Raw genomic sequence first — 24581 nt, 5'->3', positions numbered from 1 at the left:
TGTACATGTCACCTTTACTTTACACATTTGTGTAATTCACCCGTAATAGTTAGGGATTTTTTTTAATAAGTTCAAAAGCTCCTCATTTATTTAATTAAGTTTTAAAAATCCGGTGAAAACCTAAATTTCCCTCAGTAAGATCCCCGCAAGATCTCCAGCATAGGAATAGATGTTGTTTCCTTGTTTCCTAGTCTCTTGTCGAACTTTAATTGTTTCAGCTTTAAAAAAAGAAATGAGGCCCACGCATCAATAATGGATGAGCTACAGAGAAGATGGCGAATCGTAGTGGAACTGTTTAAATTATCAGCCGACGTCCTGGTCTGCGGGTTGCTCTCAGTCTAAACTCATCGGGTTAGTTTATAATTCCTCGATTTTTCTTTCTTATTTTGCGATTGGCTTTTTTTTGTCCACTGGATCACTAATACCTTCCTTTTTCACAGCTTTCCTCACAACATCAATGGCAGCTATAGCGACTACAGATGCATGCGATGCATACTCAGAACTACTGGCTAGTGGCGATCTTCGTCCCCTTCAACCAATCTTTCAAATTTACGGCCGAGCTCGGGCATTCGCCGGGCCCATCGTGACAGTAAAGGCGGTGGACGACAATTACGAGGTGATACAGCAGCTTGCAAGCAGAGGGAATGGAAGGGTCCTGGTGATAGATGGAAGCGGCGGCATGAGAACAGCCTTAATGGGAAGTCTCTTGGCGGGATTAGCCCAGAAGAACGGTGGGTCTGGCGTAGTAGTAAATGGTTACATCAGAGATGTAGATGAGATTAATGGGGTGAATATAGGAGTAAGAGCACTGGGGTCTTACCCTGTGAAACCCAGCAAGAAGGGCGGCGGAGAAAAACATGTCCCTGTTTACATAGGAGGCACCTGGATTGGAGATGGAGAATGGCTGTATGCAGACAGTGATGGCATTCTTGTTTCAAAAACCGAGTTGTCTGTAAGTGTGGTAGTTAACCATGCAATTCTATTTAACAATGTCAATGTGCTTTCTGATCTTCGTCTGCCGTGAAAACATCGGCTATTCAGCCATCTGGTTAGCTCATGTAACAGTTCAATAAAAGATTGTTTCGTCTGGTTTTACTAAAATCTGTTAAGATGACTTCTGGCCTAGGGTTTTCTTGCTTTTATATCTTTGTCCACCTTATTTCCCCGACCGATTTCCGGTTATTTCTGTGATGGGTTACTCTGAAATCTGAATTCAGGCTCTGTACTTCCAGAAACTGGTGTACGAGCTTCTGTTAAAGAATTATTGCCCTTATTCAGAAGAACACGTTGAGAGATGGAAAGGAGAATACGTCTCGATCTACTATCAAAACTGAAAGGAATCATCTCAGAGAACTCGACGAGAGAGAAATAAAAATATTGTCAAAAGCACGTCTAGAAATGAAAATAATTGATTTTGAAGCTTGTTAATACATTGTGAATATAAATTTTGAAGCTTGAAAATAAAAAATACACAAATAATTTTTACAAGATTTAGCCTCGGAAACGAAATAAAGTTTATTGAATCGTAGTAATTTTTAAACATATATTATAAATCAATTTATCAGGTAAAGAAAGGGAAAAACAAAAAATTATAAAAATATTTATAAATTTAATAAACGAGTCTAAATTGAAACTGAAAAAATGGTAGGAGAAGAAAAAATGAGGAAAATAAAAATTAATATATAAATATATGTATTTAAAAAATAATACAATTAATTTTTAGTTAATTATATTTTTCTTGTGGTATACTTTACATTGTGAGAGAAAAACACATATTTAAATATGATAAGAGTTACAAAATTTAATGAAATATTTTTTTTAAAAAATTAATACATATCATTACCCATCTCTTTTTCATTTGATAAATTATTTTAGGATTAATTAATTAAATTCATACATAAGATAGACAAATCAAATGATTAAAGGGAAGGAAACGTGTCACCCATACGAAGAAGGCTGATTAAGAAGTATAAAATGCCTTCCAAAGAATAAAGAAGGTTTTCTTGTGGCTAATTGTAAAAGAGAGAATTTCAGTAATCTCTTATTTACAAAAAAATGTGGAATGCAAATGGAAGATGAAAGCACTTTTTTTGTTGAGGAAATACTCATTTTAACTACAGAATTTTCCTGGTAGGATTTCTACCAAAACAGAAAAGGAGATAAAAATAATTATCAAGAAAGCTGTGTTACAAAATATCATGAAAAATGGGGATGGCTACAAAGTAAAAAGGGTTTAAATGAATGTTAAATTGATTTGTTATTGCAGTAGATTTCAGCATAATTACATCTCTTAGCATGACTCGATCATCTTCTTACTAACAATTTTATGCACGATCAAAATAAAAAAAAATCTGCGATGGAGAAGAACTTTGTCGTCATACTTGTAAAGCTCAATGAACTGTGACGGAGATTACTGTTAATTGCAAGAAAAACGAGATCTCTGCTCTGCGATATTTTCCAAAAAGACGATGAAGAAGAAACCTATCTTACAACCCAACTGCTCATTTGCAGGTAAAAATCACTAAACCAACTGATTCAAAAAAAAAAAAAACCTATTTGTTAATGAAAATTTGGTCTTTTCCAATTCTTTCCTGGGGAAAAGAGGTTAATTGAGAACATCTTCTGTATCTTCAAAAAGAGTAATCGAAACTAAATGATTTGAGTATCATCACCGAAGAAGAGGCCAGCCACGCACATCCTTCTCCACTAAATGCTTTTCCCTGGAGTTCCCGTGAAAGAAACCCGGCCAAAACCCAAATGACCTATCTGATACAACTCCATCCACACTCTTTCAGCGTCACGCCCTGCACAGAAATTCTCCACCTGCCATTCGTATTCCTCCGTTTCAGTTTCACGTTTCGACCCTAACGGGAACTGCAAGTCTCCCTTCCCCTCCACCTTCTTCCTCGAATCGCGATCTTCCTGTACACGGCTCTCTGCCCTCTCTATTCCTCTAATCTTTCTCTTACTCTTCCACCCCTCCACGCGTCTCTTCCTCTTCAGCACTCCGACGCATCTTTTCCCGGCGGCCCAAGGCACCTTAATAAAAGCAAGAACAAGCAAGTTCACAACAGCGCACGGGCAACAGCAAACGGCAACGCAGTCGGCGAGAACATTCCCCGAACAAGAACGGCAAGACTTGCCGGAACAATCCACGAGGTCCTCGTTCTCGTCAGCCGAGAAACGTTCCCTCCTCGTCACTACGTTCTTTGAAGCCTCAGAAGTGGAGCCCATGCGCGTAATCCAGAAACTGGGTTGGTGTCGGCTCGATCTATCGGTCGCAGCACCTGATAGACTCGAACAGGAAGACGAGTCTTAGTTATGCTTTTTATTCACGTAGACAAGAAAATTGAAAAAATGGAGCTACATTCAAGCATTTACCATATTTTCACTGGACTCATAAATTAGGAAATTACTGTAAGAACCCTCGTTTTAGTAATCTGGCAGAGGGCCAGAGACGCTTTAATTCAAGTCGCCCTCACGCTATCACAAATTTGGTAATTTGGTAATTTTGAGGGACCCGCATGACTTATCCTGGAAAGAGTATTCTAGTCCTGTAGTGGTGCACTGGTGCACACTGCAGAGCCAGTTGGACTACTAAAACGGGTACTTGACCCTGAGCTTTTACGTTCCTAAAATAAACGGTCATAAATGAAACGCATAAGAGATGCGGTGGGGTCCATTTTATCAGACTATCTGGACCGGCCGTTCCAGAAAAGGAAAAAGCTTCAGCTTGTTCAGACAAAAGAGTAGGCCGCACATTGCCCATTTCACGGCAGCTTTTAAACGGCTCAGATCTCGCTTAGAGCCCCACTGGAGTGGGCCATGTGCATGACTGAATCACAAGCGACTATGTACGGCTTTCCTTGATTGTGTTGTACTTTTACTGAAGTGCCCTTGAAGAAGGAAGGGAATGACGGAAAACTGTGGAATTCGGTAACAAAAGAAGGGCGTGAGAAGCACGGGAGAATCTTTGTATTTGCCTGCATTGTCGTGATCTTGACCAGTGAGGGAGATTCTGAAAGGTGGATTCAATGTTGCAGGCACTCACTTGGTAGCAGTGATAGCTTTCTGGCGAAGGAGAACGCGAATGAGAGAGAGAGAGATGGAGATATTTATGTAATGCAGTCCACGAAAATCCAGTGGAGGATTCGTTTCAGATAGTCATGCTTATGCGCGTAGTTGAAGCCAAAGCAAACAAGAAAGGCTCACGGTAGCTCCTTCCATGAGCATTCATGCACGATTAGAGTGAAACTGAAAAATTCGAAACGGAAGACGAAGAAGAAAAGGTATGTACAGTGGACGCACCTCGATTTCAGATCGATCGGCGATACGTCTATATATATATACTCGGAATAAAATCACTCAGCGGCTCAATTCGGTCTGATCTGAAGTATTGGAGCACAAACCGGTGAGAAATTAACGCCGAGCGCCAAAGGAGGAAGGACGATGAGACCAGTCTGCAACAGGTAGGAAAAGAGACTACTGAAACCAATCTGAGATTCGGATTCTCCAAGGTGAGCTCTCCACCCTCAGCATTTCTATTTTTAAACGAAACAATAGGTTTTCGCTTTCTTTGATCCCTGTGAGGGAATTTTGTAAGTTTTTTCCCTCTTTATAGCGTCAGAGCACTCTGAAGCTCTGGTTGGCGGCTTCTGGGGCGTAGACATTAAAATATACTACGAAGAGGTCCGCCGTGGGAGCTTTCATGGTTCCCGATGACAGCGAATAACGGAGAGGTGTCTCTCCGTTTCCCAGTCTCAATTACCAAGCCAGATTTCCCCGTTTTTTCTCTTCCAAGAAATTTGCCACGGACCTTGGCCCTCACGTGTTCTCTGTCACCATCCACGTGAGCTCATAATGCTGCTCCCGTGGTCGCTCCCCTTCCAGAGGTACGATCTCAAACCCTTCAAAGTCTCCTTCTCCGTTTCACCCTTTTATTTTGCATCGGCCGTCAGCGTTTTCAGAATTCTGATCTATATATAATGATTCTCTATTGTTTTGGATTGCTTTCGAGAAATTATTTCAGTGGTTTGTTCTTCCTGTATATCGTAGTATTTCTATTTTCTGTCATTTTCGAGCGATGGTAGCGTACTGCCAGTGAGCAGTGACAGCAACATTGAAACCAAATGACATTTCGCGGCTATAAATTTGCCAAAATGGCTCAATTTTCACGATTCTGAGGTTAAAAGCTGAAAAGGACGAGCTATTTCTCTTTTCTGAAATTTCTTATTCGGACGACATTTCAAGCTCTGACGGAATACTATTATATATTTTTTAATATTTTGGTAGTTTCTTTCTCATTGATTGTGTAGAAGTCAGGAAAAAGAGACGTGACAGAAAACCCTCAACTAAACTAAAGTCATCTATGAACCTTCACTGGAAACATAGAGTGAAGAAAGGCAGTAAGCTATTGAAATTCAGCTTCACAAAGTAAAGTGAAGGCCAAACCAATGTACTTCATACTGCTTGCCCAAGGTAAAGTGAAGTTTACTTTCGGTGTAGTGGCAGTATTTTTACCGAAAGCTAAGTGATAACTATCTGTTTGCTGATTTCCTTTCTTTCCCTCAGACAAGTTTACATTTCTGTACTATTTAGCACTAAACTGACTGGCAGCACACGAATAGTCGATATCAGGATTGACTTTATCTTTTTTAAAAGCTGGGCTTGAAGGGGGTACATAAAGCCATGAATGAGCTTTATTAAGCATAAGATGAACACTACATGACTTCATGAATAACTATAAAACAAAAGACAATACTTTGACCGAGACACGGGATTGCTAGATAGTAATTCTACACCTACCTCTCACACATTCAATTGCTTCAATTTATGAGCATAATCAACACTGACTGACTCAGTGACGGACAAATTTTTTGCGAGTGCAATTACAATAGGGAGAGTAGGTGAGCTTTTGCATCAGGGTTGGTTACTTGTACAATACAGCCAGAAAACTGGTACCAACTGTACTGCCAAACTATATTATCTCTTGTTGTCAAGTTCACATGACATGTCTAATGCAAAATACTCTTCTTGTATGAGTATATAACTCACAAAAGCAAGGCTAATTGTGAATTTGTTAAGTCAGCTTCCACTTTGAGTCCTCTTCCAGTCAGGAATGGCACATTAGAGGGAATAAACCGTTCAGTCTCCTGTGTAGAGAACCGAAGAAATTTAGTTTGCGTTGCACTTGTAGGATCATGCCCATGTGGATGTGATCTGTGGCAAAGAATCAAACTGGTCAAAGGGACTAAACATGTGAATGTAAAACTCTTTTTGTGTGTGTGTGCCGAGTTTGATTTTAATCTTATTTAAGAGATCATACTAGTCAAAGAGAGAGGGATCGACAACCAGATTCTGTCGTTGAAGGAAGCAGGAAGTTTGACTTGGTCTAATTTATAAAAACTTATCCATGTTACCAGCAGCTAGGACTCCGCTCTCGCTGTCGCACGCCCGTGCATCTTCTTGTTTTTCGTATTTCAGTACTGTTTAATTTATGTAGAGATGGCAGCAACTCGAGAAGACGTAATTGAAGGGAGGTACCACCCCACGTGAATCTGATTCGTCAATCTGCTCATATTTCCCGATTTACATTACGGGTCACGGAAGAAAGTAGATTATTCAAAATGTGGAGAGGCCCAGAATGGGATTCATGTTTGAGTGTAATCCCATGCGAGAGGGAAAGATGGTGGGAGTCTTATCAGCAAAATGGTAGTGCGGTGAAGCTTTTGCAGCCATTGAACATGCTATCGAGTTGGACAATGGTCAGTTGGTCACGGCAAAAGGAACAAAAGTTACAAATACAATTGATCCAATACGACCAACCCTTAGTCAGAAGCAACATTTTTGACGTCCATAACTCCTCTGCACAGGTTTTAAGGTTAGAGCTTTTAATTATTCTGTTTTTTTTTTTAAGTAATGGTTTTATTTTGAGCATTAAATTTAATGAGCTAGAGCAATGTTATAAAAATTGACTTGGTTACTGATCTAATGGGTCTAGTTGAATATGAGTTAATTAAGATCTAATGGTTCCTCAATTAGCCTAAAATAATATTACTCTGATGTAATTCTTTAGAAAGAAAAAAAAATGCCACTATGTAAAAGGACGGGATGGAGAAGCCCCCTCCCGGCTCCCACTCTGAATCAACGGAATTCACCCACATGAGTAAGTTCTCAATTAAATTGGTCAAGCCAACGTGATCAACTAGGTTGCGACTCGCTTTCGTTCTCATCCAGACAAGAGATGAGTATCAGTTTGATGGGTTGATCCCTTTTAGTTTTATTACACTGGTTGTGAGCCTTATGTCACGGGGTCGCAACTCCTTTGCTTAACTCATGCGGCACTTGTGTACAAACTCCTTTTGCAAATACATAAGTCAGCCCAACTCTCACTCTTACTTGCAAGGGCTACACTCACTCGCCCGATGAAAATAATGAGAGAACTTAAGAGTACTCAAGGGACTTGCTCAAGAGAGATTGTATTGCACTCCAATGAGTTGTGTATAAACGAGAGTCTCTCCCCTATTTATAGTTTTGAGGGGGAGCAATGAATATTCTAGATTGTATATATTTGTCATTGATCCAATGGTTTGGATCCTTCTAGACTATTCCACTTCCATCCAGTTATGGGCATTTCTACTCTCTTATATATAATACTAAGGTGTATGCCCAAGTACGTATATCGGACCCAACTTGGTGTATGTGATGAACCTTTTAGAGAGCTTCTAGAGATCCCTCCTAGAACATGGGTTGGGCTATCCATAGAGGGTTTGGGCAAGAACCCCCTCTATCCTCAAATGGATCACGGGCCCAATGGGCATGCAGTGGGCTTAGGCCCTGTGACATTCTCCCCTACCTAATTTATGCAATGTCCTCGTTGCGTTCCTTGTACATCGTGGTCTGGTCCTCAAACTGCCATAACGCCTCATCTTCTTCCCATGTGGCCTCATTCTCTAGCAATCCACGTCATTTCACTAAGTACTTGGTCTTAGGCTGGACTCCCCTCCATCTCTTCACGCGATCGCTGATGATGTACTCCACCTCCTTGTCAAACGATGAAGTCATCAGTGGTGGTGCACGTTTGCTAACTCCTTGTGAAAGATCCTCCGCATCTGCATGATAGGGTTTCAATATGCTTGCAAGAAAGACCAGATGGATCTTGAGGGATGGTGGGAGTTGGACTTGGTATGAAACCTTTCCAACTCTCTTGATTGATGGGGTAAGACCTTTCATATCTTCTTACCAACCCCTTGTGCTTACCATGTAAAGCCTTGAATTGTTGGGCTGGTAACTTTATCATGACAAGGTCCCCTACCTTGAACTCAAGTGGTCGCCTCTTTTCATCCGTGTGCTTTTTCATCCTCTTAGTGGCCTTGTGCAGGTAGGACTTTGCTATGTCGGCCTGTTCATGCCAGTTCTTAGCAAACTGGTAGGCTACAAGGCTCTTGCCTTTATAGCTGGTCCCTACTGTCAATAGTGTGATCGATTATTAGCCTGTTACCAACTCTAAAGGGTTGAGGCCTGTTAACTCACTATTTTGCAAGTTGTAGTAAAATTGGGCCACATCCAAAAGCTTCACCCAATCTTTCTGATTTGCACTCACAAAATGTCTTAGGTATTCCTCCAACAATGCGTTCATGCGCTTTGTCTATCCGTCTGTTTGGGGGTGAAAGCTCGTTGAGAAGCAAAGTTCTGTCCCAGAGAGTTTGAACATCTCCGTCCAAAACTTCCCTGTGAACCGAGGGTCTCGGTCACTTATAATTGGCTTAGGGACTCCCTAATATTTCACCACATTTTTCAAGATCAGTCGAGCTGCTTCATCTGTTGTGGAATCTGTTGGAGCAACAATGAAAGTAACATACTTGGAGAACCGATCTACCACAACTAAGATAGACCCCATCCCGTCCATCTTAGGCAACGCCGATATGAAATCCATAGAGATGTTCTCCCACGGTCGTTCCGGAACAGGGTAATGGCTCCAACAATCCTCCTGCCTTTCTATGTTCAACCTTGTCTTATTGGCAAACTATACATGTCTTCACGTACTTGTCTATATTGTCCGTCATTCGTGGCCAATAGTACCTAGTCTCCAACAAAGCAAGGGTCCTTCTCAGCCCTGGGTGGCCAGCCCATAGGGTGTCATGACAGTCCTTCATCAATTCTCTTATGAGGGTGTCCCACTTTAGCACATAGAGATGGTTCCCCTTAGTGTAGAGAAATCCATCATTTTGCTAAAATCTCTTTGTCCTTCCATCCTCAATAACTTGAATGACGCCCTTATCGTATATGGTTTGTCAAAGTCTCATTAAGTTTGACGAGTTTAGCCTTCCGACTTAGTACGTCCGCAACCTGGTTAATCCGTCTAGGCTTGTATTCCATCACCATATCAAACTCGGCCAGGAAGTCTTGCCAACGCGCTTGCTTCAGACTCAACTTCTTCTAAGTCTGAAAATAACTTGTAGCTACATTGTCAGTCTTGACAATGAAGCGAGAGCCAAACAAGTAGTGCCTCCACGTTCTTAGGCAATGTACCACGACCATCATCTCTTTTTCTTGGACCGTATACTTTGGTTCCGTCTCATTCAGCTTCCGATTTTCATATGCAACAGGGTGCCCATCCTGTTCCAAAACCCTTCCAATGGCAAAGTCAGAAGCGTCAATGTGTACCTCAAAAGATTTGGAATAATCTGCCAACTTGAGCACTGGTTCCGCCGTTACCCCGCCCTTAAGGTCCTCAAACGCCTTTTTGCACTGCTCCATCCATGGCCATGAGACGTTCTTTTTCAACAAAACTGTGAGTGGAGTAGCACGCTGCGAGTATCCCTCAATGAACATCCGGTAGTAGTTGACAGGCCTAAGAAGCTCCGCAGCTCTGTCACCTTCGTGGGTGTCTCCCACTTTGCTATAACGTGGACCTTGGCCTTGTCCATCCAGATCCGCCATTTCCAATCCAATGCTCAAGGAATGAGACTTCCTTCAAGGCAAAAGAACACTTCCCTCTCTTCACATAGAGAGAGTTTTCTCGTAGCACATGAAAAACAATTCGTAAGTGGTCTAGGTGTTCTTTTAACATTTGGCTGTAGACCACAATATCATCCAAGTAGATCACCACGAATCGATCCAAGTATGGATGAAAGATTTTGTTCATCAAAGTGCAAAATGTAGCTGGGGCATTCGTCAAGCGGAAGGGCATGACTTGAAACTCGTAAACTCCATACCTCGTGACACAAATAGTCTTCGGCTTGTCTCCTTCAGTAATCCGCACTTGATAGTACCCCGATCATAGATCAAGTTTGTTAAAGTACCGTGCCTCAGCCTGTCTATCGAACAAATCTGCTATGAGCGAAATCAGATATTTGTTCTTGATAGTTACCTTGTTGAATGTTCGATAGTCGATGTACATCCTAAGGCTCCCATCGTGCTTCTTCTGAAACAATACCCAGACTCCATAAGGGGCTCTCGACGGTCGTATAAAGCCAGCATCCAACAACTCTCGTAGTTGCCTCCTTGATTCCTCTAGCTCAGGTGGCGACATCCGATATGGGGCTAGCGCAAGGGGTCTTGAACCGGCCTCCAACTCGATTTGGTGATCGACCTCCCTCCTTGGTGGTAATCTCTTGGGCAGCTCTGGCGGCCTGACATCCTGAAATTCACTAAGGACCTCCTCGACTTTCGGTGACATGGGTATCTTGTTTTTCTCTTTTGACAGTGGCCAAGTAGGTTACATCACCCTTTTTGAGGCCTTTGACCAGTTGCATAGTCGACAACATCTTGCCTAACTTCTTGCCATCCTTCAGCACCGGGACCATGCAAGGTGTCTTCTTATCCAAAAAACTCAACACACTCAAGCATGACATAGGAATGGCCTTGGCTGAGCTAAGGAACTCCATTCCAAGAATGACCTTGAAGTCATCCATAGGCACTACTGTCAGGTTAATGTCTTGCTATTCTTCTACCTTAAAGGCGATGATGCCCTTTGCAACCCCTATCACTGCCTTAGTCTCAGAGTTGACCGCCTTCATCCTACTCACATCCTTCTCCAATTTGAGACTCAACCTTTTGGCCTCTTCTCTTGAGATAAAGTTGTGAGTGGCTCCCGTATCAAACATAACACATGTGCTTTTGCCATTTAAACATACGTCTACGTAAATGAGTTCTTTGACTGAATGGGTAGCAGGCTTTGCCACATGAGCTTGCCCCTTTATGGCATTGAAAAGTCTAAGTGCCCCCATCTTAGGCTCCTCCTCTCACTCTCCTCCTTATGACCTTCCTTGTTTACCAACAGAACATTGAGAGCTTTCTTCTTTGGGCACTCAAAAACTCTATGGTCATCGTCACAAATGAAACAACCCGAGCGACAAGGGACGAACTTACCTTTGCCCTTTTGATCATAGCTGGTTTTCTGGCCTTCTTCCTTTTGGTACTTCGGCTTGTCTCCCCCACCTTTGCCTTGGTTAGGCTTGCCCTTTTTGCCTTTGTTTGAGCCCTCAACCTTCTTTGTGAATTCGACCAACTTCTTTGCTGTTGAGAGTGCAGTGGTCAAGTCTTGAACTCCATGCCTTTGCAACTCTTGCTCTACCCAAGGTTGTTATCCATCCATGAAGAAGAAGAGTTTATCCTTCTCAGCCATGTCAGATATATTCAGCAGCAAGGCTATGAACTGGTTGACATACTCTCGAATGGATCCCGTATGTTTCAGTCGCTTTAGATTCTTCCGAGCCAAATACTCCACGTTCTCTGGGAAGAATTGAGACTTGATCTCCTTCCTGAAATCTTCCCATGTTGCTATAGTGCAGCGGCCTTTGGTCACGTCACTGTATTTTTCGTCTCCACGATAGCATTGCATTGTCGGTGAGATACATAGTGGTTGTATTCCACCTTCATGACTTTCTCCGAAATCTTGGCAGCTTTAAAGTATTGCTCCATTTTCCAAAGAAAATTCTCTTAGTCCTTGGCATCTCGTTTCCTATTATAACTCTTAGGTTTTAGGACTTTGACCTTTGGAGCAAATTCCCTCGGTCCAAGCCCTCCCCTAGTGGCTACCGCCTTCTCCAACAGGGCTAACCGAATCTTAACATATTCAAGCTCAACTACTTCCTCTCGGAGGCTAGTCATTTCACCTTCCATAGTCTCAAACTTTTTCGACATACTTTCGACCTTCTCTGTCGTCTTTTCACCCAAGGTTTTAAAAATCCCTACCACACTTCGCATGTCGGCTTTAAGATTATGCAAAGCATCTACAAAAGCATTCGACTTGTTTAAACACTCAGAGAGAGTTTGTTCGAACTTATCGAGCCGAGTCTCCAATATAGAGATTCGAGCATCCAAGATCGATTCTCGACTTCGATCCCTTGACCTATCTCTCTTCGACTTTGAAGACTGGCCCTCCACCACCACGTTGGTCACTTGAGAATTACTAGCCATGATGTAGCAACAATCCTCAGCAATTCTCCCTCTCGAACCGAAACTATGATACCAAATGTCACGGGGTCGCAACTCCTTTGCTTAGCCATGAGAGAACTTAAGAGGACTCAAGGGACTTGCTTAAGTGAAATTGTATTGCACTCCGATGAGTTGTGTACAAATGAGAGACTTTCCCCTATTTATAATTTTGAGGGAGAGTAATGAATATTCTAGATTGTATACATTTGTCATTGATCCAATGATTTGGATTCTTCTAGACTATTTCACTACCATCTAGCTATGGGCCTTTCTAGACTCTTATATACAATACTAAAGTGTATGCCCAAGTACATATACCAAACCCAACTTGGTGTATGTATAGAACCTTCTAGAGATCCCTCATTCTAACACATGGGTTGGGCCATCATAGAGGGCTTGGACAAGAACTCTCTCTATGTATCCTCAAATGGATCACGGGCCCAATGGGCATGCAGTGGGCTTAGTCCCCGTAACACTTAGGCCAGAAAGTTATTGTACTTTTTATAAGTTATTGTTGTGGACTCGTGGTAGCGATTGAGCCCAATTTTGAATTCTTCAACCAGAGTTCTAATCCTTGAGACAGCCCCTATAAATCTGCTCCTACCACGAGACCCTATTGACAGAAAACCCTAAATGGAGTCGCAGGGGCGTCTGATGCCGATAGCTGCTGCGGGCGAACTCTTCCCCTGCGTCCTCCGCTTATGAGTAATTTTTGGTTTGCTTTAGGGCGAAGATGATATAGTGCTTCTTTTCTGACACCTCTTGTATGAGAAGGGTTCTTTGCAGAGCTCTTCCTTGAGCAAAGAAAGCAACTATCTGAGCCATTCTCACTCGTTTAGATCGTTCTAGGGCGAAGATGATTTAGTGCTTCTTTTCTGACACCTCTTGTATGAGAAGGGTTCTTTGCAGAGCTCTTCCTTGAGCAAAGAAAGCAACTATCTGAGCCATTCTCTTCGTGTGTTTTAGAAGTATTCTTTTATTTTTTGGATTTTTCCCCTTTCAATTGCAGCCGGTTCATTCAGTGCTAGATAAATCGTGTTTAACCTTTTCCCTGGTTTATGTCCATTATATTTGATCATTTTTGCCATACTTCTGGATTTGATAGATCTCCTCTATCTCTCTCTTTTATTTTTTTTTGCCTGTCAAGATTTCTCTAGTTTCGTACTCGCCTGTGACTTTTGGTGATGTTTTGTTTAGATATGGCCACTGTTTTACTTGGAAAGATCTACTATTTTGCTTGGTAAATCACAAGGAATGTGAGCGGAATAACTGTGAATAATTATAAATATTGAGAGAAGAATAAGGGCCAAGGGAGAGTCAGAGATTGTGAATGATCTGTTCTCACTTCTCTGGGGTCACATTTGCCACTATTTCTGTGCTATAGAGCCGAAACGCAACAGTTTACTCTCAATCAGAGGGGACATTAACTTCTGAATGTTGGGTTGCTAGCAGATCTCTGATGCTTTAGGGTAAGAGTTTTAAAATTTCAGTGTCTACCTGTTTTCGTATTTCACTTTTGGCGAAATTAGTTTTCAACTTCTGAAGTACAGCTTTTTGTTTTCCTACTTTTCGTTGTGTAATTCGTCCTATGTCACTGCATTGACTTCAACTATAGCTTAATTGTAAAATCGAACTTCAAATGGACAAGAACATCTGATTTGCGCATGCAGAGGAGATTAATGTCGTTGCGGGGGGCGGATTGGCATGAAATATTCCAGGCAATATTGAATTAACTACAATTTCTGAGCTGTTTATCATTTGGGGCATCTCACAACTAGTCGAAGCTCTTAAATGGAGTTCCTACCCAACGGTACATTGGAGAGGAATAAAGCCATGGGAGGAGGTGAGATTGCTTGTCACTGCTCATCTCTTTGAGAAACAACTCTTTACTTCTATAACTAGTCGCATAAATGCTGGGAAATAACAAAAAAAACTCATTGATCTAAAAAGAAGTAATGTTTTCAGGCAGTTAATTGCAGGCAAAATGTCTCTATAGAATTGCGTAAATATTTAACGACCTTAAGTCAGACTGAATAGCCAGTTGGTCGAACTGAATAGCCACGACTCAGTTGTCCCCTCTTTGGAGTAAATCAACTTACTCTGCCATCCCAATGAGTTAACAATGTGGTTGATTCATTTGAAGATCTGAATTTAGCATTCCAAGGATCAAATTATAAATCCCTGTTTTAAGGCCAACTATTTGAATAAGATTTCGGAAAAAAAGGAAAGCAAATCGAACTTCTAGAATCGGCCCTACAAATTATTACAAAAGGTTCTACCATGACAACAAAAGCGGGAGAATCCGAAAGCACTAAAATTAGGGTCGTCATTGGCTCAAGGCTTCTTGCAGCTTGACAATGGGCACATCAAACGATACAGTTTAGAATTGCTGAGCTCCAAAGGTGGCTCAGACTCGACGGACGTTTGGGTGCCGACGCTCTCCGCCGTCGCGATCTGCGGCACCAATTGGGCTGCGTCTTCCTCTCGGTCGATCACACGTTCATAGCAGATGAACCTTCCGCATGCTCCCTGAGTTTCGTACACACGTACGTGCGCCTCTGCCACCAGATCGACACTCACCGTCGCCAGCGATCTTTTCCGGTACATCTCTTTCGCCCCTGTTGAAGAAGATGAGTGGAAGGGGATAAAAAAGGTATCTTCTGCATGCTCGGCTACCTACTTGGAACAATCAACAGTTTCTGCATCGATTGTCAAGTTGATATCTATTCTAACGATCGTAACATGCAGCTGTTTGATGAAATGCCCGTACCAAAATCTTTCTTCTATGGATACGCACAACTACTGAATGCGAAAGAAAGAAATTCATGGTTTTCTTCAAGGAAATTGAGAAATGATCGAGGGGCTTGTCGAGGGTACCTTTGAGATAGGCGATAGTGGCAGTGGAATTTCTGTGAGACAATTGGGGACAGGTGACGAGGGCAGGGCATATGGTGGTAAGTTTCACATCTCCTTCCTGTGCGATTCTCCAGACAGCTCTCTCCGCCTTGGTCTTACCAAGAGCAAGCCACAGCTGATTCCCATAAACAACAGTGCAATGAACGATTACAATCTGGTTAATCGAATTGTGGCCTCAAATCCTTGTTATTTCGTTAATCCAATTTGTGTCACTGGTTTTACCTTCTTGTCTCTACAAAGGGTTTCATCACTCCAGCAGCTTTCATCCAAGAGACGAGGGCGGTCCAGGTGATTGTCATTGGCTTGCCAGACACAGGCAAGAAGAGAAGATGTAAAGACGCATCTTCTGACCGATTCGGTTCTTGCACAGGCCTCGATCATTTTCTCCGCAGCAGTGCACTCCAGGTCAGCCATGTGTTTCTGCTCAAGAAAGACAAATTATACGAGAAAGTTTTAATTAGTTTGCAGTCCCGGACCTCACTGTGCCACGAGATGGGTAGCCGTGTACACTGCAACACCGGTCACATGCATCCATGGAAGGCCCGCTGAATTCAACTACCCTTCCTGGCTAGGCAAAATGGAAAGCAATATTAGCTTTACCGAGTAACCAGATAGACCGGCAGGGTCGACATAGGAGGAGGTGTGAAATACGCCACTGCAGCCACTGAATACTTCGCACAAGCTCTCCAAGTTTGTCAATTGGGCCATCATCACCGAAATCCTCTTGCAGTTTTCACCAGCTCCCATTTCTCCCAGCCTCTCCAAATCCTCTACGGCAATCATAGAATATATAAAACCAATCCACACTTTTAGCAGGTGGCTTCTGTTTGTTATTAACAGCTGGTATTTGGAAAGAACGGAAAAATGAAAGGGACTACCTTGGCTTTCAAGGACAATTCGAACTAAATAGCCACGACTCAGAAGTCGATTGACGATGGCGAAGCCCAAAAGTGAAATCCCACTAGTCACACAGACCAGTTTGTTGTTCTCCTCAGCTGGTTCTTCTATAACGAAGTTATCGTGGCCTTCTTTTTTCCATTTCCCTCCCTTGGTGGTAAGAGAAATGGTTCTCACGATCTCCCGATGAAGTTCCTCCAACTCTGCCTTCCGGCGCTCCGCCGTCCGTACGACCCCCATCGTCTCCAACAGCTCAAAGAGTATCACGGAATGAACGGGAGAGATGCACAGACGCGTGGAGTGGATGAATATATAGGAGCTCGGCGATTCCGCTGGTCAAAGGCTACGATTCAAACATGGCATGGACCAGGATGAAGAACAAGAAAAAGATTGCAGAGACGACCAACACTACGTTGTTCACTGCAAAATTTACGGAGGTCATGCAGAAGGGACCTCCAGCTCAAGCGCTGCAAATTCCTCGGGAGCAAAAGACAACTACCACGGAGCCCATTATGTTTTGAGAGAGAAAGAAACCATAGGCTTGGCCCACATGAATCCTCACGTCACTGCGTCATAATCAAACTCTCTTCTTCTGTCATCATCGCTGTCCACCCATTTCACTGGTACTAACAATCCTCGTGGAGGACCAACCCCCATTCAAACCAGAAACAAGTAACGAGTTTCTCTTCTTTCTTGGGCTGGACATGCTTTAATCAGATTATAAAGCGACGTCGACAAGAAAGATGTAGCTTTCCGCAGCAATCGTCCTCGTAGTTACTGTCACCTTCTTTTTAACTAATGGACATTACAGCCTATTGCCGCTGTCCGGATCGAAGATTATGAAGACTATGAAAAAGAGAAACTATTATCTGAGAATCTGTTTTAATTTGTTTTTCTATTATTATGCGATCGGCGGAACTATTATAAACTACAGAATGCGTTAGAGCTACATGGTTTTTCTGGCTAAAACCAGTGACTTTTCCCATGCCACTTAGAAGTGGAGAAGATGAAGGGCCTCCTACACCCCTTTTCTTTGCTTTATAGGGCTGAAATCAAAAGGGTCCCCTCCACCACGTAAGATTTCTATTTAGGGTGGATTAGGGAGAGTTTGGCCCTCTCTGCCTCTCCAAATATCTAACAATTTCTTCTTGTTAAATACTAAAATATAATCTTTTATGACAAAATTTAACATTGTATTAAAATTTGAAATTTCTCTCAATTGATTTGTTACTCCATTATCCACACACTCATTTTTTCTCTCACTTTGGTTGGCCCGCCCCTGCCTATTGATGACTCAAACCAAGCACATTCGGAGGATCAACCCACAGGAAAATTCAAAGGAAGGCCCCTTAGCTAATGATAGGGGTGGGAATGGGTCACGTCGAGGTTAGGTTTCTTCAAAACCTGAACACGACCCCATAACTCGAACCCAAAAAATCAGAAATGTCAAACCCGACTGTGACTCGAACATCATCCCCACAACCGTCCTTGTAAACCTGATTTGAACCCGACTCATCCCCCACCCTTCCCTAGTTCGTTTTACATCTTGTCTCGTTCCCGCAGGTCGGATTTGGGAAAATCCTCCGAAATCCAATGGTTTTTTTCCCACCTCGTCTGTCCCACGGGGAAAACCCGAAACACTGACCAGGGGATTTCGGGTCAGGTTCCCATGAAACCCTACCTGACACCCACCCCTAACTAGCAAATAAACCCTAAGGCAACAGTAAAAACAATATCGTTTTAACTTAAAAGTTCATCTCGGAAGCTTTCAACCTCAGTGAAGTAGGAGCAGGTAAGAGTCTAATGCAGCCTTTGTCACACATGGTATTAAATTTACATCAGTGCCATTGCCTTTATTTCACATTAAATGATTAAAATAACCATTAATGATAACCACATAGTGTAAAAAAATATAAAGTACGCAATTAAATGGTTTAATCCAAATATGATGGGGAAATGGTTCATGACATAAACCCATAGGGCAAACTTGGTCGTCCAGCGTGGCAAAATTGCTGCAATTTGTTTAGAGGTCCAAACAAGTATCCTTTTTTCTGAGCAAAAATTCTGAAAAATTAGTAAGAATGGTCTCAAATAGGATTTTCTACATGGAGTTCTGGATAAGAAGAAAAAATAAATACCTGTAACAATAAGTTAGAATGGCCTGCATAAATACCTCCTGGAAAAGCTTAAATAGGCTTTGCTTTGAGGCCTTTAGAAACCAAAATCAGGTCAGTAGGACGAATGATGTTACAGATGAACAAAGACTCACTCTATTCATATTTGTATGAGGCTGTCATCCCCTGTTCATTTATCAAACAATTCATGGTTGCCAACCTGGGTGGATCCATATTATGCCTTCTCTAGAGTAGTAATCTACTATTGTTCAAGGCGAGGCAACGAGGTTCAGATTTATCTCTCAACAAATCACATGTAACTGTTCCGATTGCCTCGCTCATTCCTCACCGGCTTCATGCATGGAGTCTCCGAGTCATTGCTGCTTTGGTACTCTCCTGAAGAAGGTCCATCAGACTTCCATGCAGGGCCTGGTCTCGGCCCTGTATCTCTGGAATGATTCTCCCCACTGTACGAGGAGCTTCTCTGTTCGTACTCTCCAGAATTACCGAATTCGGAACTTTCTCCACTGCCGAAAGCCATTCGCCTGAATCTTTGGAGTTCCGAGTTGGGGTACTGGCTGGACTGGAAGACAGTGCTCTGGCCGACTTTTACACCGTTTGTGAGATCACATAACATTTCTCCGTCGTTGTCCAGTGCTCTTACCACCTGAGGGACAAACGGTTAATAGTAGAAAATCGTATGATCCTTCTATATTACAAGGGCGAAAAGTGCGTCTCTGTTCTTTGTATTTATTCCTGGAATTGTTACTTCCATCGTGATTGTCATTAAAGGCTCCCCCCTAATATGATGAAATAGAATAAGGATAGCAAACCTGGCTAGCAAAGTTTCTTCCATTGAAATCTACTTCATAAAATGAATATTCTTTAGTGTAATCTTATAAATCTTCTTAGGTGATGTGTATCTTTATTACCTTCATCATCCGGGGTCGCTTCTGGGCTGAATGACGAACACATGCCGCTGCTGCCTCTATCATTCTGATCATCTCATTATGGTCGTAATTGTTTCCGAGCCTTGGATCAACTAGTGCTTCGAAATTCCCAGTTTCAAGTGCTTCTATGAGGAGGGGCCGAGCCTGCAGAAGCCATGACAATGTCAATGCCGACATACAGAAGGAAATTTTGGCCTAATGGGCAGCATGAAGTATATAATATGGAAGACTTAAGCACCTCCAGTAAAGGTGGACAAATTATAGATATGGACAAATCTTGGTAATGCCATAATAGAGGCATTCATACACAAAGATTTTCATGATCATTATAACTGGAGTCTTCTTCCAGTTACGTTTGCCATTAGCATGTAAACCACTCGGCATATCAAGAACAGCATTTAATGTTTAAGGATCTAGTAAAGTCTTTGTTGGAATTGAAATCAAAAGAAACTGAGGATTCGAGCAACTATGTGGGATATGACCAGCAATTTTTGCAACAATAATCGTGCTTGTTCTCAGATGAGTTGCTTCTGGATAACTTGCTTTATCAGTCTTAGTATATTCCAATCTGCAGTAGATAAATGATAAAGACACAAATAACCAACAAATAGAGATCAAGAAGTGAGGCCTATTATTTATGCATGTTTAAACAATGATTATATGGATCTTCGTTTATCAGGTTCTTAATAGAATGGTCTCAAATCAAGAGTAGAACTGGACATAAGTAGCATTTAGGCATGGAAAAGAATGCATTTAAGCTCAACACCTTATGTGATCATTCCTTTCGTCTTCAGTTTCCTACAAAAGGTTGAATGGAAGATAGGATGAGCATCTTCTTAACAATGAACAGACAATTTTCCCTGCTTGACCTACCCATTCAACTAAGCTTTCTTCACCCAAAGGCTGGGAGGCATCCACTGGTTTACGTCCAGTGACAATCTCAAGAAGCACAACTCCAAATGAAAACACATCAGATCTGTCTGTCAACTTGCCACTTGATGCATATTCTGGAGCCATGTACCTGAACATCAAAACAACATGAAGTCACAAGGAAAATCAGCGAATCATCTTCACTCATACATTCATCAATATCATAACCTTATCCTAAATAAGTAAGGTTCAAGTATATGATCCAAGTACATAAAGATGATACAGAGGATGGCAGGGAAAGAACAACGGCGACCAGACCAAATTTTGAATGAAGTGATAACATACCCAAATGTCCCCATAACTCGAGTTGACACATGTGTGCAAGTATCATTGGTTAGTTTAGCAAGCCCAAAATCAGCAACCTAGAGCACAAACAGCTGGTTTTACATTAAAGAACATATTCGACATTTGGAAAAACATAGCTGGTGAGTTCACTTAATAAAGTTGTATGTCCATGCCTGTGCTTCAAAATAGTTATCCAAAAGAATGTTTGCTGACTTGATATCTCGATGGATAATGCGAGGATGACCTGGAAGAAGATTTAGAATGCAAGCAGCAAATATGATCAAAACATATCGCTGTTTCTTACTGAGTGATGGAGGGTGTTATTGAAAAACCACATACAGTCTTCATGCAGATATGCCAATCCTTTAGCAGAACCAATAGCAATTTTCATCCTCTTTGACCATTCCATCACATGCTCTCCTCTGCCTGCTCCACCAACTGTGTTCAAGTTCTCATGTAGTAAATCAGGTAAATACCAATTTTCAAAGCAATGGTAAAATGACATTTGTACTCAGCATACCATGCAAATGTTCCTCCAGGGTGCCATTTGGAACGAATTCATATACAAGTAGTCTATGATGCTCAGCTATGCAGTATCCCACCAATGAGACCAAATGCCGGTGGTGCACACGACTAATTATTTCGACTTCTGCCATAAATTCCCGCTCTCCTTGTCCACTGCCTGCCTTCAGCTGTTTCACAGCCACTTCTCTCCCATCTAGCAACTTACCCTTGTATACACATCCAAACCCACCTTCACCTATCACATTCTCTCGTGAAAATCCATTTGTTACATTCATCAGCTCTTCATAGGTGAAGGATGATTTTGAACTCCCAAGTGTACTTGGATCTCCTCCACCAGGATTATGTCCATGTGCTGTTCTCTGACTTCCATACCCATTTCCAATAGTTGAATGCGGTGGACCATAGTAAGAGTCTGATCTAGCAGAAACTCCTCTCGGGGGAAGTGGTGGTGTATTATAATATGAATCTAGAACAGAGAAGAATTAAGATAGAAATAAGATATAGGAGTAGCGAATGAAATATGCACACAGTTATTTACATTTGCTACAAAGGTCAGTTCTGAGATTTCTGTTTTACCTGAATGGTAGGTTGGAGTAGGTTTGTAGTGGTTAAAGAAAGCAGCAGAATGTTTTTTCTTCTTGTGCCTTTTCACCGCGAAGAGGACAACAGCAAGAACTACTAGCAACGCTCCTGCCACAACAAATCCCACTATAGCCTCTCCAGTTTTGGTTGAATCAGGTGAATCATGTAATGGTGTGGAGTGAGATGATTTGGAACCAGAGCGTCTCGAAGGATCATCAACTGGTGGAACACGATTAGGAGTTTTTGACGTCTGTGTAGTGGGATTGGATGGAACAGGAGTAACCCCGGACTTGGGGGTGTTCTTGGGAGGTGGATGTGCTGGTGGTGAATCAGGCAATGAAGGAGATTGAATGGCTGGAATATTTGGTTCTGTCCTAGAAGTTTGTGGTGGCAGAGATGATGGATCTTGGGACCCTGGGGTCGGTTGAGGAGGAGTTTGTGAAGGAATAGGAGCAGGATCTGAAGATGAACTTGAATTTTTTGATGGAGGCAAGCCGGGTGATGGGGGTGGAGGATGTTTTTTGCTAGGAGTAAGAGGGGGAGAAACATGTGAGGGTTGCGGTGGCACTAGCAAAGATGGTGCAGAATCGGCTGGTGGAGGGGGTGGTTTAGTGTTTGAAACGACCGGAGGCGGCAAAGAAGAACCTTCTGGTGGTGAGGCCCCTGTAGGAGATTTAGAATTAGAAGCATCAGGTGTGCTTAAATTTGGTGTGGTTAGTGATGTTGGAGGTGCCGGAGGGGACCCAGTTGGTTCCAGATTTTCTTGTGCTGGGGCAGGAGGGCTTTCATTTGGAGGAGCGGTGTTGTTTGAAGTTTCGTCTGATTCTGCAGAAGCAGAATCGGGTGATGGTGCTGAATCAAAAACATCCATGATCGTTTTCTTCTATCGGAATAAGCAATGACCCCTACACAATAAGAAACCGTTCCCTTCTCTCCTTAGCATCCCTAATTTTCTGTCAGAAACATCTGATGAACTTCGATTGCACCTCCAAAGAATGAATTCCATCAGCATCAGAAAAGGAATAGACGGAGTAGTCTGAAAGATACACGATCAATTCTCCCTCGCCGCAGTCATCTGACCAGCACCCAACAGGAAGGTAAGAAAGTACGAGAAATCCAACCATTCGACGAAGCAGAAAAACGATTGGCTTACCCTGCATTTGCAGCATTTACTTCATAATGCCATCAAATCAAGCTGCATTTCACGGATGGCTTCCGTCCGTCGAAATGGAAAAAGATTTCGGCAAAGAAATCCCGCAAATTGGACGAATTCACTTCTAAAATGTCACACTGATGCCAATATTAGAGAAGCAACGAAGCGTCAAACGGTTTCAAAGTTGTACTCAAGGTTTTTCCTCTGAAAGGAAAACCATCAGATCCCTCTCGCTTCCTTCCCACAAGTCGTCCATTTTTCTCTATTCTTTCCAATAGTAGCGGCCATTGCAGCAGCTGCTGCTTTTTTTCTCCCACAAGCTGACCTTAAGGCTAAAACCTCGCCTCACCGCTCAAACGACAGGTTTTCGTAAACGACAGGTTTTCGTGCACCGGTAATGCTAAAACACACAGCTGCGTTGGCGGAGATGAATCCTAATTCCTAAATTGCTAATGCTGGTTGTATTGCCTATTGGGCTGAAAGAAACGGTTGGATCTCTACACGCGAAGCGCAATATAGAATTCCTCGAACCGAAACTCGTTAGCAGCCGTTGGTCGTTGGAATTTGAATGATTGCGCGTTGAAGTTGGGTAACCGCGCTTAACACCCGGGAAAGATGGAATGTTTATGTATTTCCTCCGAGTGAACAAAAAACCTAATCTGCAATCCTGAACATGCTTATCATTAACCTAATTCCTTTCTCTCTCTATCCTGGCCGTACACGCGTCATGTAATTTATCAATTCTTTCTGATTTCACAATTGACCTACATAAATGAACGGTCTAAATTACCCTAAAAGTTAATTACCTTGCTTTTAATTGGTCCATTAATTATGTGAATCTATTCAAAGTTTAAAACTTTAAACTAAACTATTTGAATTATTGCAATTTATGTGAGGGATTTTTTAAATTAAATAAAATTTGATGTAATTTAATCAATGTTAGGAGAGTTAGACTCGTCAATTGAATTGAGTTCAACCAAACGTGTCCATCCACTAATTCTGTTAAACCTCTAAACTGAGAATGGAAATTAGATGAAGATAAATTCCTATCTCGACATTTTAGAATCTATACTCTAATTTTTTTAAAAAAAATTAATGAAATTTTGATAAATAATCCAATATAATTTCAGGATGATTAGGATCCAGCCACCTATCGGCACTTAAAATGGATGCCGATTGATCGAACGTGGCAACAGGTCTTCCTTAACAAAAAAAATAGGTGTCACGACGAGGCAGGATGTGATCAGAGCAGATGTGCTTCAAGCTGGAGCACGTTCGTGTTTGGCAGTTGGGGTGGCATTTATCCTATGATAAAAAAAATTGCTTATTTTATGCAGGGTGTCTTATTTTCACGTTTCATAGTTTTTGTTCTTCGTGTTACTTCTCGGTGTTTGAAGATACGCCTCAATGAAGCTGAATTGCAGGCTCGCAACTGATTTAATTGACATACTTCTGATTCGAAAAAGAAGAGAAGCTCACAACTGGAGACAATGGGTTTGTGCTACCTATCTAATCTGACAGTTTCTATACAACTTTTCCCGATCTAATAGTTGAATTATGAAGCAGAAACCAATTCTTGTACTAGATTTGTCAAAAAAGTTCATTACTGAAGTTTAAACTTTCACATAAAGCCACTTCCAATCTCTTATGATCGTTTAAAAGGGTTTCCTTGCCTATTTAAGGCTCATCTCAAAATGACTAATCAACAAATCTATGTGAAATTGGGTCCAAAGTCAAAATAACTAGCCAACTTAGGAAGTTACTCTCCCTCACATAAGCCTTCTTTTG

General features: G+C 42.0%; 4 protein-coding genes, 2 long non-coding RNA genes and 2 other non-coding genes across 10 annotated transcripts; 5 read left to right on the top strand and 3 right to left on the bottom strand.

Moving 5' to 3' along the window:
- Nucleotides 1–320: 320 nt before the first annotated feature.
- LOC137942142 (putative 4-hydroxy-4-methyl-2-oxoglutarate aldolase 3) lies at nt 321–1082 on the top strand. The gene is made up of 2 exons (XM_068787835.1): nt 321–351; nt 441–1082. The coding sequence occupies exon 2, from the start codon at nt 458–460 to the stop codon at nt 1022–1024; it is 567 nt and encodes a 188-aa protein (XP_068643936.1). The 5' UTR covers nt 321–351; nt 441–457; the 3' UTR covers nt 1025–1082.
- Nucleotides 1083–2444: 1362 nt separating this feature from the next.
- LOC137940545 (uncharacterized) lies at nt 2445–4390 on the bottom strand. Its single transcript, XM_068785668.1, has 2 exons — nt 4309–4390; nt 2445–3287 (listed from the first exon to the last, which is right to left on the bottom strand). Exon 2 carries the CDS (start codon nt 3232–3234, stop codon nt 2707–2709), a length of 528 nt encoding a protein of 175 aa, XP_068641769.1. The 5' UTR covers nt 3235–3287; nt 4309–4390; the 3' UTR covers nt 2445–2706.
- Nucleotides 4391–4425: 35 nt separating this feature from the next.
- LOC137940546 (uncharacterized) lies at nt 4426–5960 on the top strand. Of its 2 annotated transcripts, none has more exons than XR_011110331.1 (3): nt 4426–4517; nt 4622–4892; nt 5323–5960. It is a non-coding gene; the product is annotated as an uncharacterized lncRNA (long non-coding RNA). The 2 variants fall into 2 exon arrangements; XR_011110330.1 differs by having other exon boundaries at nt 5316–5960.
- Nucleotides 5961–13079: 7119 nt separating this feature from the next.
- On the top strand, nt 13080–15350 carry LOC137940547 (uncharacterized). Its single transcript, XR_011110332.1, has 3 exons — nt 13080–13910; nt 14057–15094; nt 15190–15350. It is a non-coding gene; the product is annotated as an uncharacterized lncRNA (long non-coding RNA).
- Nucleotides 13168–13264, top strand: LOC137942271 (small nucleolar RNA snoR1). The gene has a single exon (XR_011110515.1). It is a non-coding gene; the product is annotated as a small nucleolar RNA snoR1 (small nucleolar RNA).
- Nucleotides 13291–13387, top strand: LOC137942270 (small nucleolar RNA snoR1). Its single transcript, XR_011110514.1, has one exon. It is a non-coding gene; the product is annotated as a small nucleolar RNA snoR1 (small nucleolar RNA).
- On the bottom strand, nt 14677–16494 carry LOC137940544 (cinnamoyl-CoA reductase-like SNL6). Of its 2 annotated transcripts, XM_068785666.1 has the most exons (5): nt 16236–16494; nt 15958–16127; nt 15580–15777; nt 15319–15472; nt 14677–15059 (listed from the first exon to the last, which is right to left on the bottom strand). In XM_068785666.1, exons 1-5 carry the CDS (start codon nt 16492–16494, stop codon nt 14776–14778), a joined length of 1065 nt encoding a protein of 354 aa, XP_068641767.1. In that variant the 3' UTR covers nt 14677–14775. The 2 variants fall into 2 exon arrangements, with proteins under 2 accessions (XP_068641767.1, XP_068641766.1); XM_068785665.1 differs by having other exon boundaries at nt 15958–16494.
- A 1852-nt stretch (nt 16495–18346) lies between these two features.
- On the bottom strand, nt 18347–23013 carry LOC137940312 (proline-rich receptor-like protein kinase PERK13). Its single transcript, XM_068785294.1, has 8 exons — nt 21635–23013; nt 21054–21524; nt 20873–20971; nt 20707–20777; nt 20534–20610; nt 20192–20339; nt 19301–19462; nt 18347–19035 (listed from the first exon to the last, which is right to left on the bottom strand). Exons 1-8 carry the CDS (start codon nt 22509–22511, stop codon nt 18679–18681), a joined length of 2262 nt encoding a protein of 753 aa, XP_068641395.1. The 5' UTR covers nt 22512–23013; the 3' UTR covers nt 18347–18678.
- Nucleotides 23014–24581: the final 1568 nt, after the last annotated feature.

Source organism: Aristolochia californica, unplaced genomic scaffold (genome assembly GCF_029961685.1).
Source record: "Aristolochia californica isolate CCGP_79_NKW_82.1479 unplaced genomic scaffold, dmAriCali1.0.hap1 SCAF_9, whole genome shotgun sequence".
In the NCBI taxonomy this organism is placed as follows: domain Eukaryota; kingdom Viridiplantae; phylum Streptophyta; class Magnoliopsida; order Piperales; family Aristolochiaceae; genus Aristolochia; species Aristolochia californica.
The sequence above is the reverse complement of the archived record's forward strand: the minus strand, read 5'-3'. Positions and strand labels throughout refer to the sequence as shown.

Bases quoted from the DNA above. Each gene is read 5' to 3' on its own strand.
- LOC137942142 (XM_068787835.1), top strand. From the start codon at position 458: ATGGCAGCTATAGCGACTACAGATGCATGCGATGCATACTCAGAACTA.
- LOC137940545 (XM_068785668.1), bottom strand. From the start codon at position 3,234: ATGGGCTCCACTTCTGAGGCTTCAAAGAACGTAGTGACGAGGAGGGAA.
- LOC137940544 (XM_068785665.1), bottom strand. From the start codon at position 16,494: ATGGGGGTCGTACGGACGGCGGAGCGCCGGAAGGCAGAGTTGGAGGAA. The intron at 15,778-15,957 runs GTAAAGCTAATA...TTTCTTGAGCAG, and splicing joins CCGGTCTATCTGGTTACTCG to AAACACATGGCTGACCTGGA. The intron at 15,473-15,579 runs GTAAAACCAGTG...TATGGGAATCAG, and splicing joins CCCTTTGTAGAGACAAGAAG to CTGTGGCTTGCTCTTGGTAA.
- LOC137940312 (XM_068785294.1), bottom strand. From the start codon at position 22,511: ATGGATGTTTTTGATTCAGCACCATCACCCGATTCTGCTTCTGCAGAA. The intron at 20,778-20,872 runs GTATGTGGTTTT...ATCTTCTTCCAG, and splicing joins GGCATATCTGCATGAAGACT to GTCATCCTCGCATTATCCAT. The intron at 19,463-20,191 runs GTAGGTCAAGCA...TGGCTTCTGCAG, and splicing joins AAGAAAGCTTAGTTGAATGG to GCTCGGCCCCTCCTCATAGA.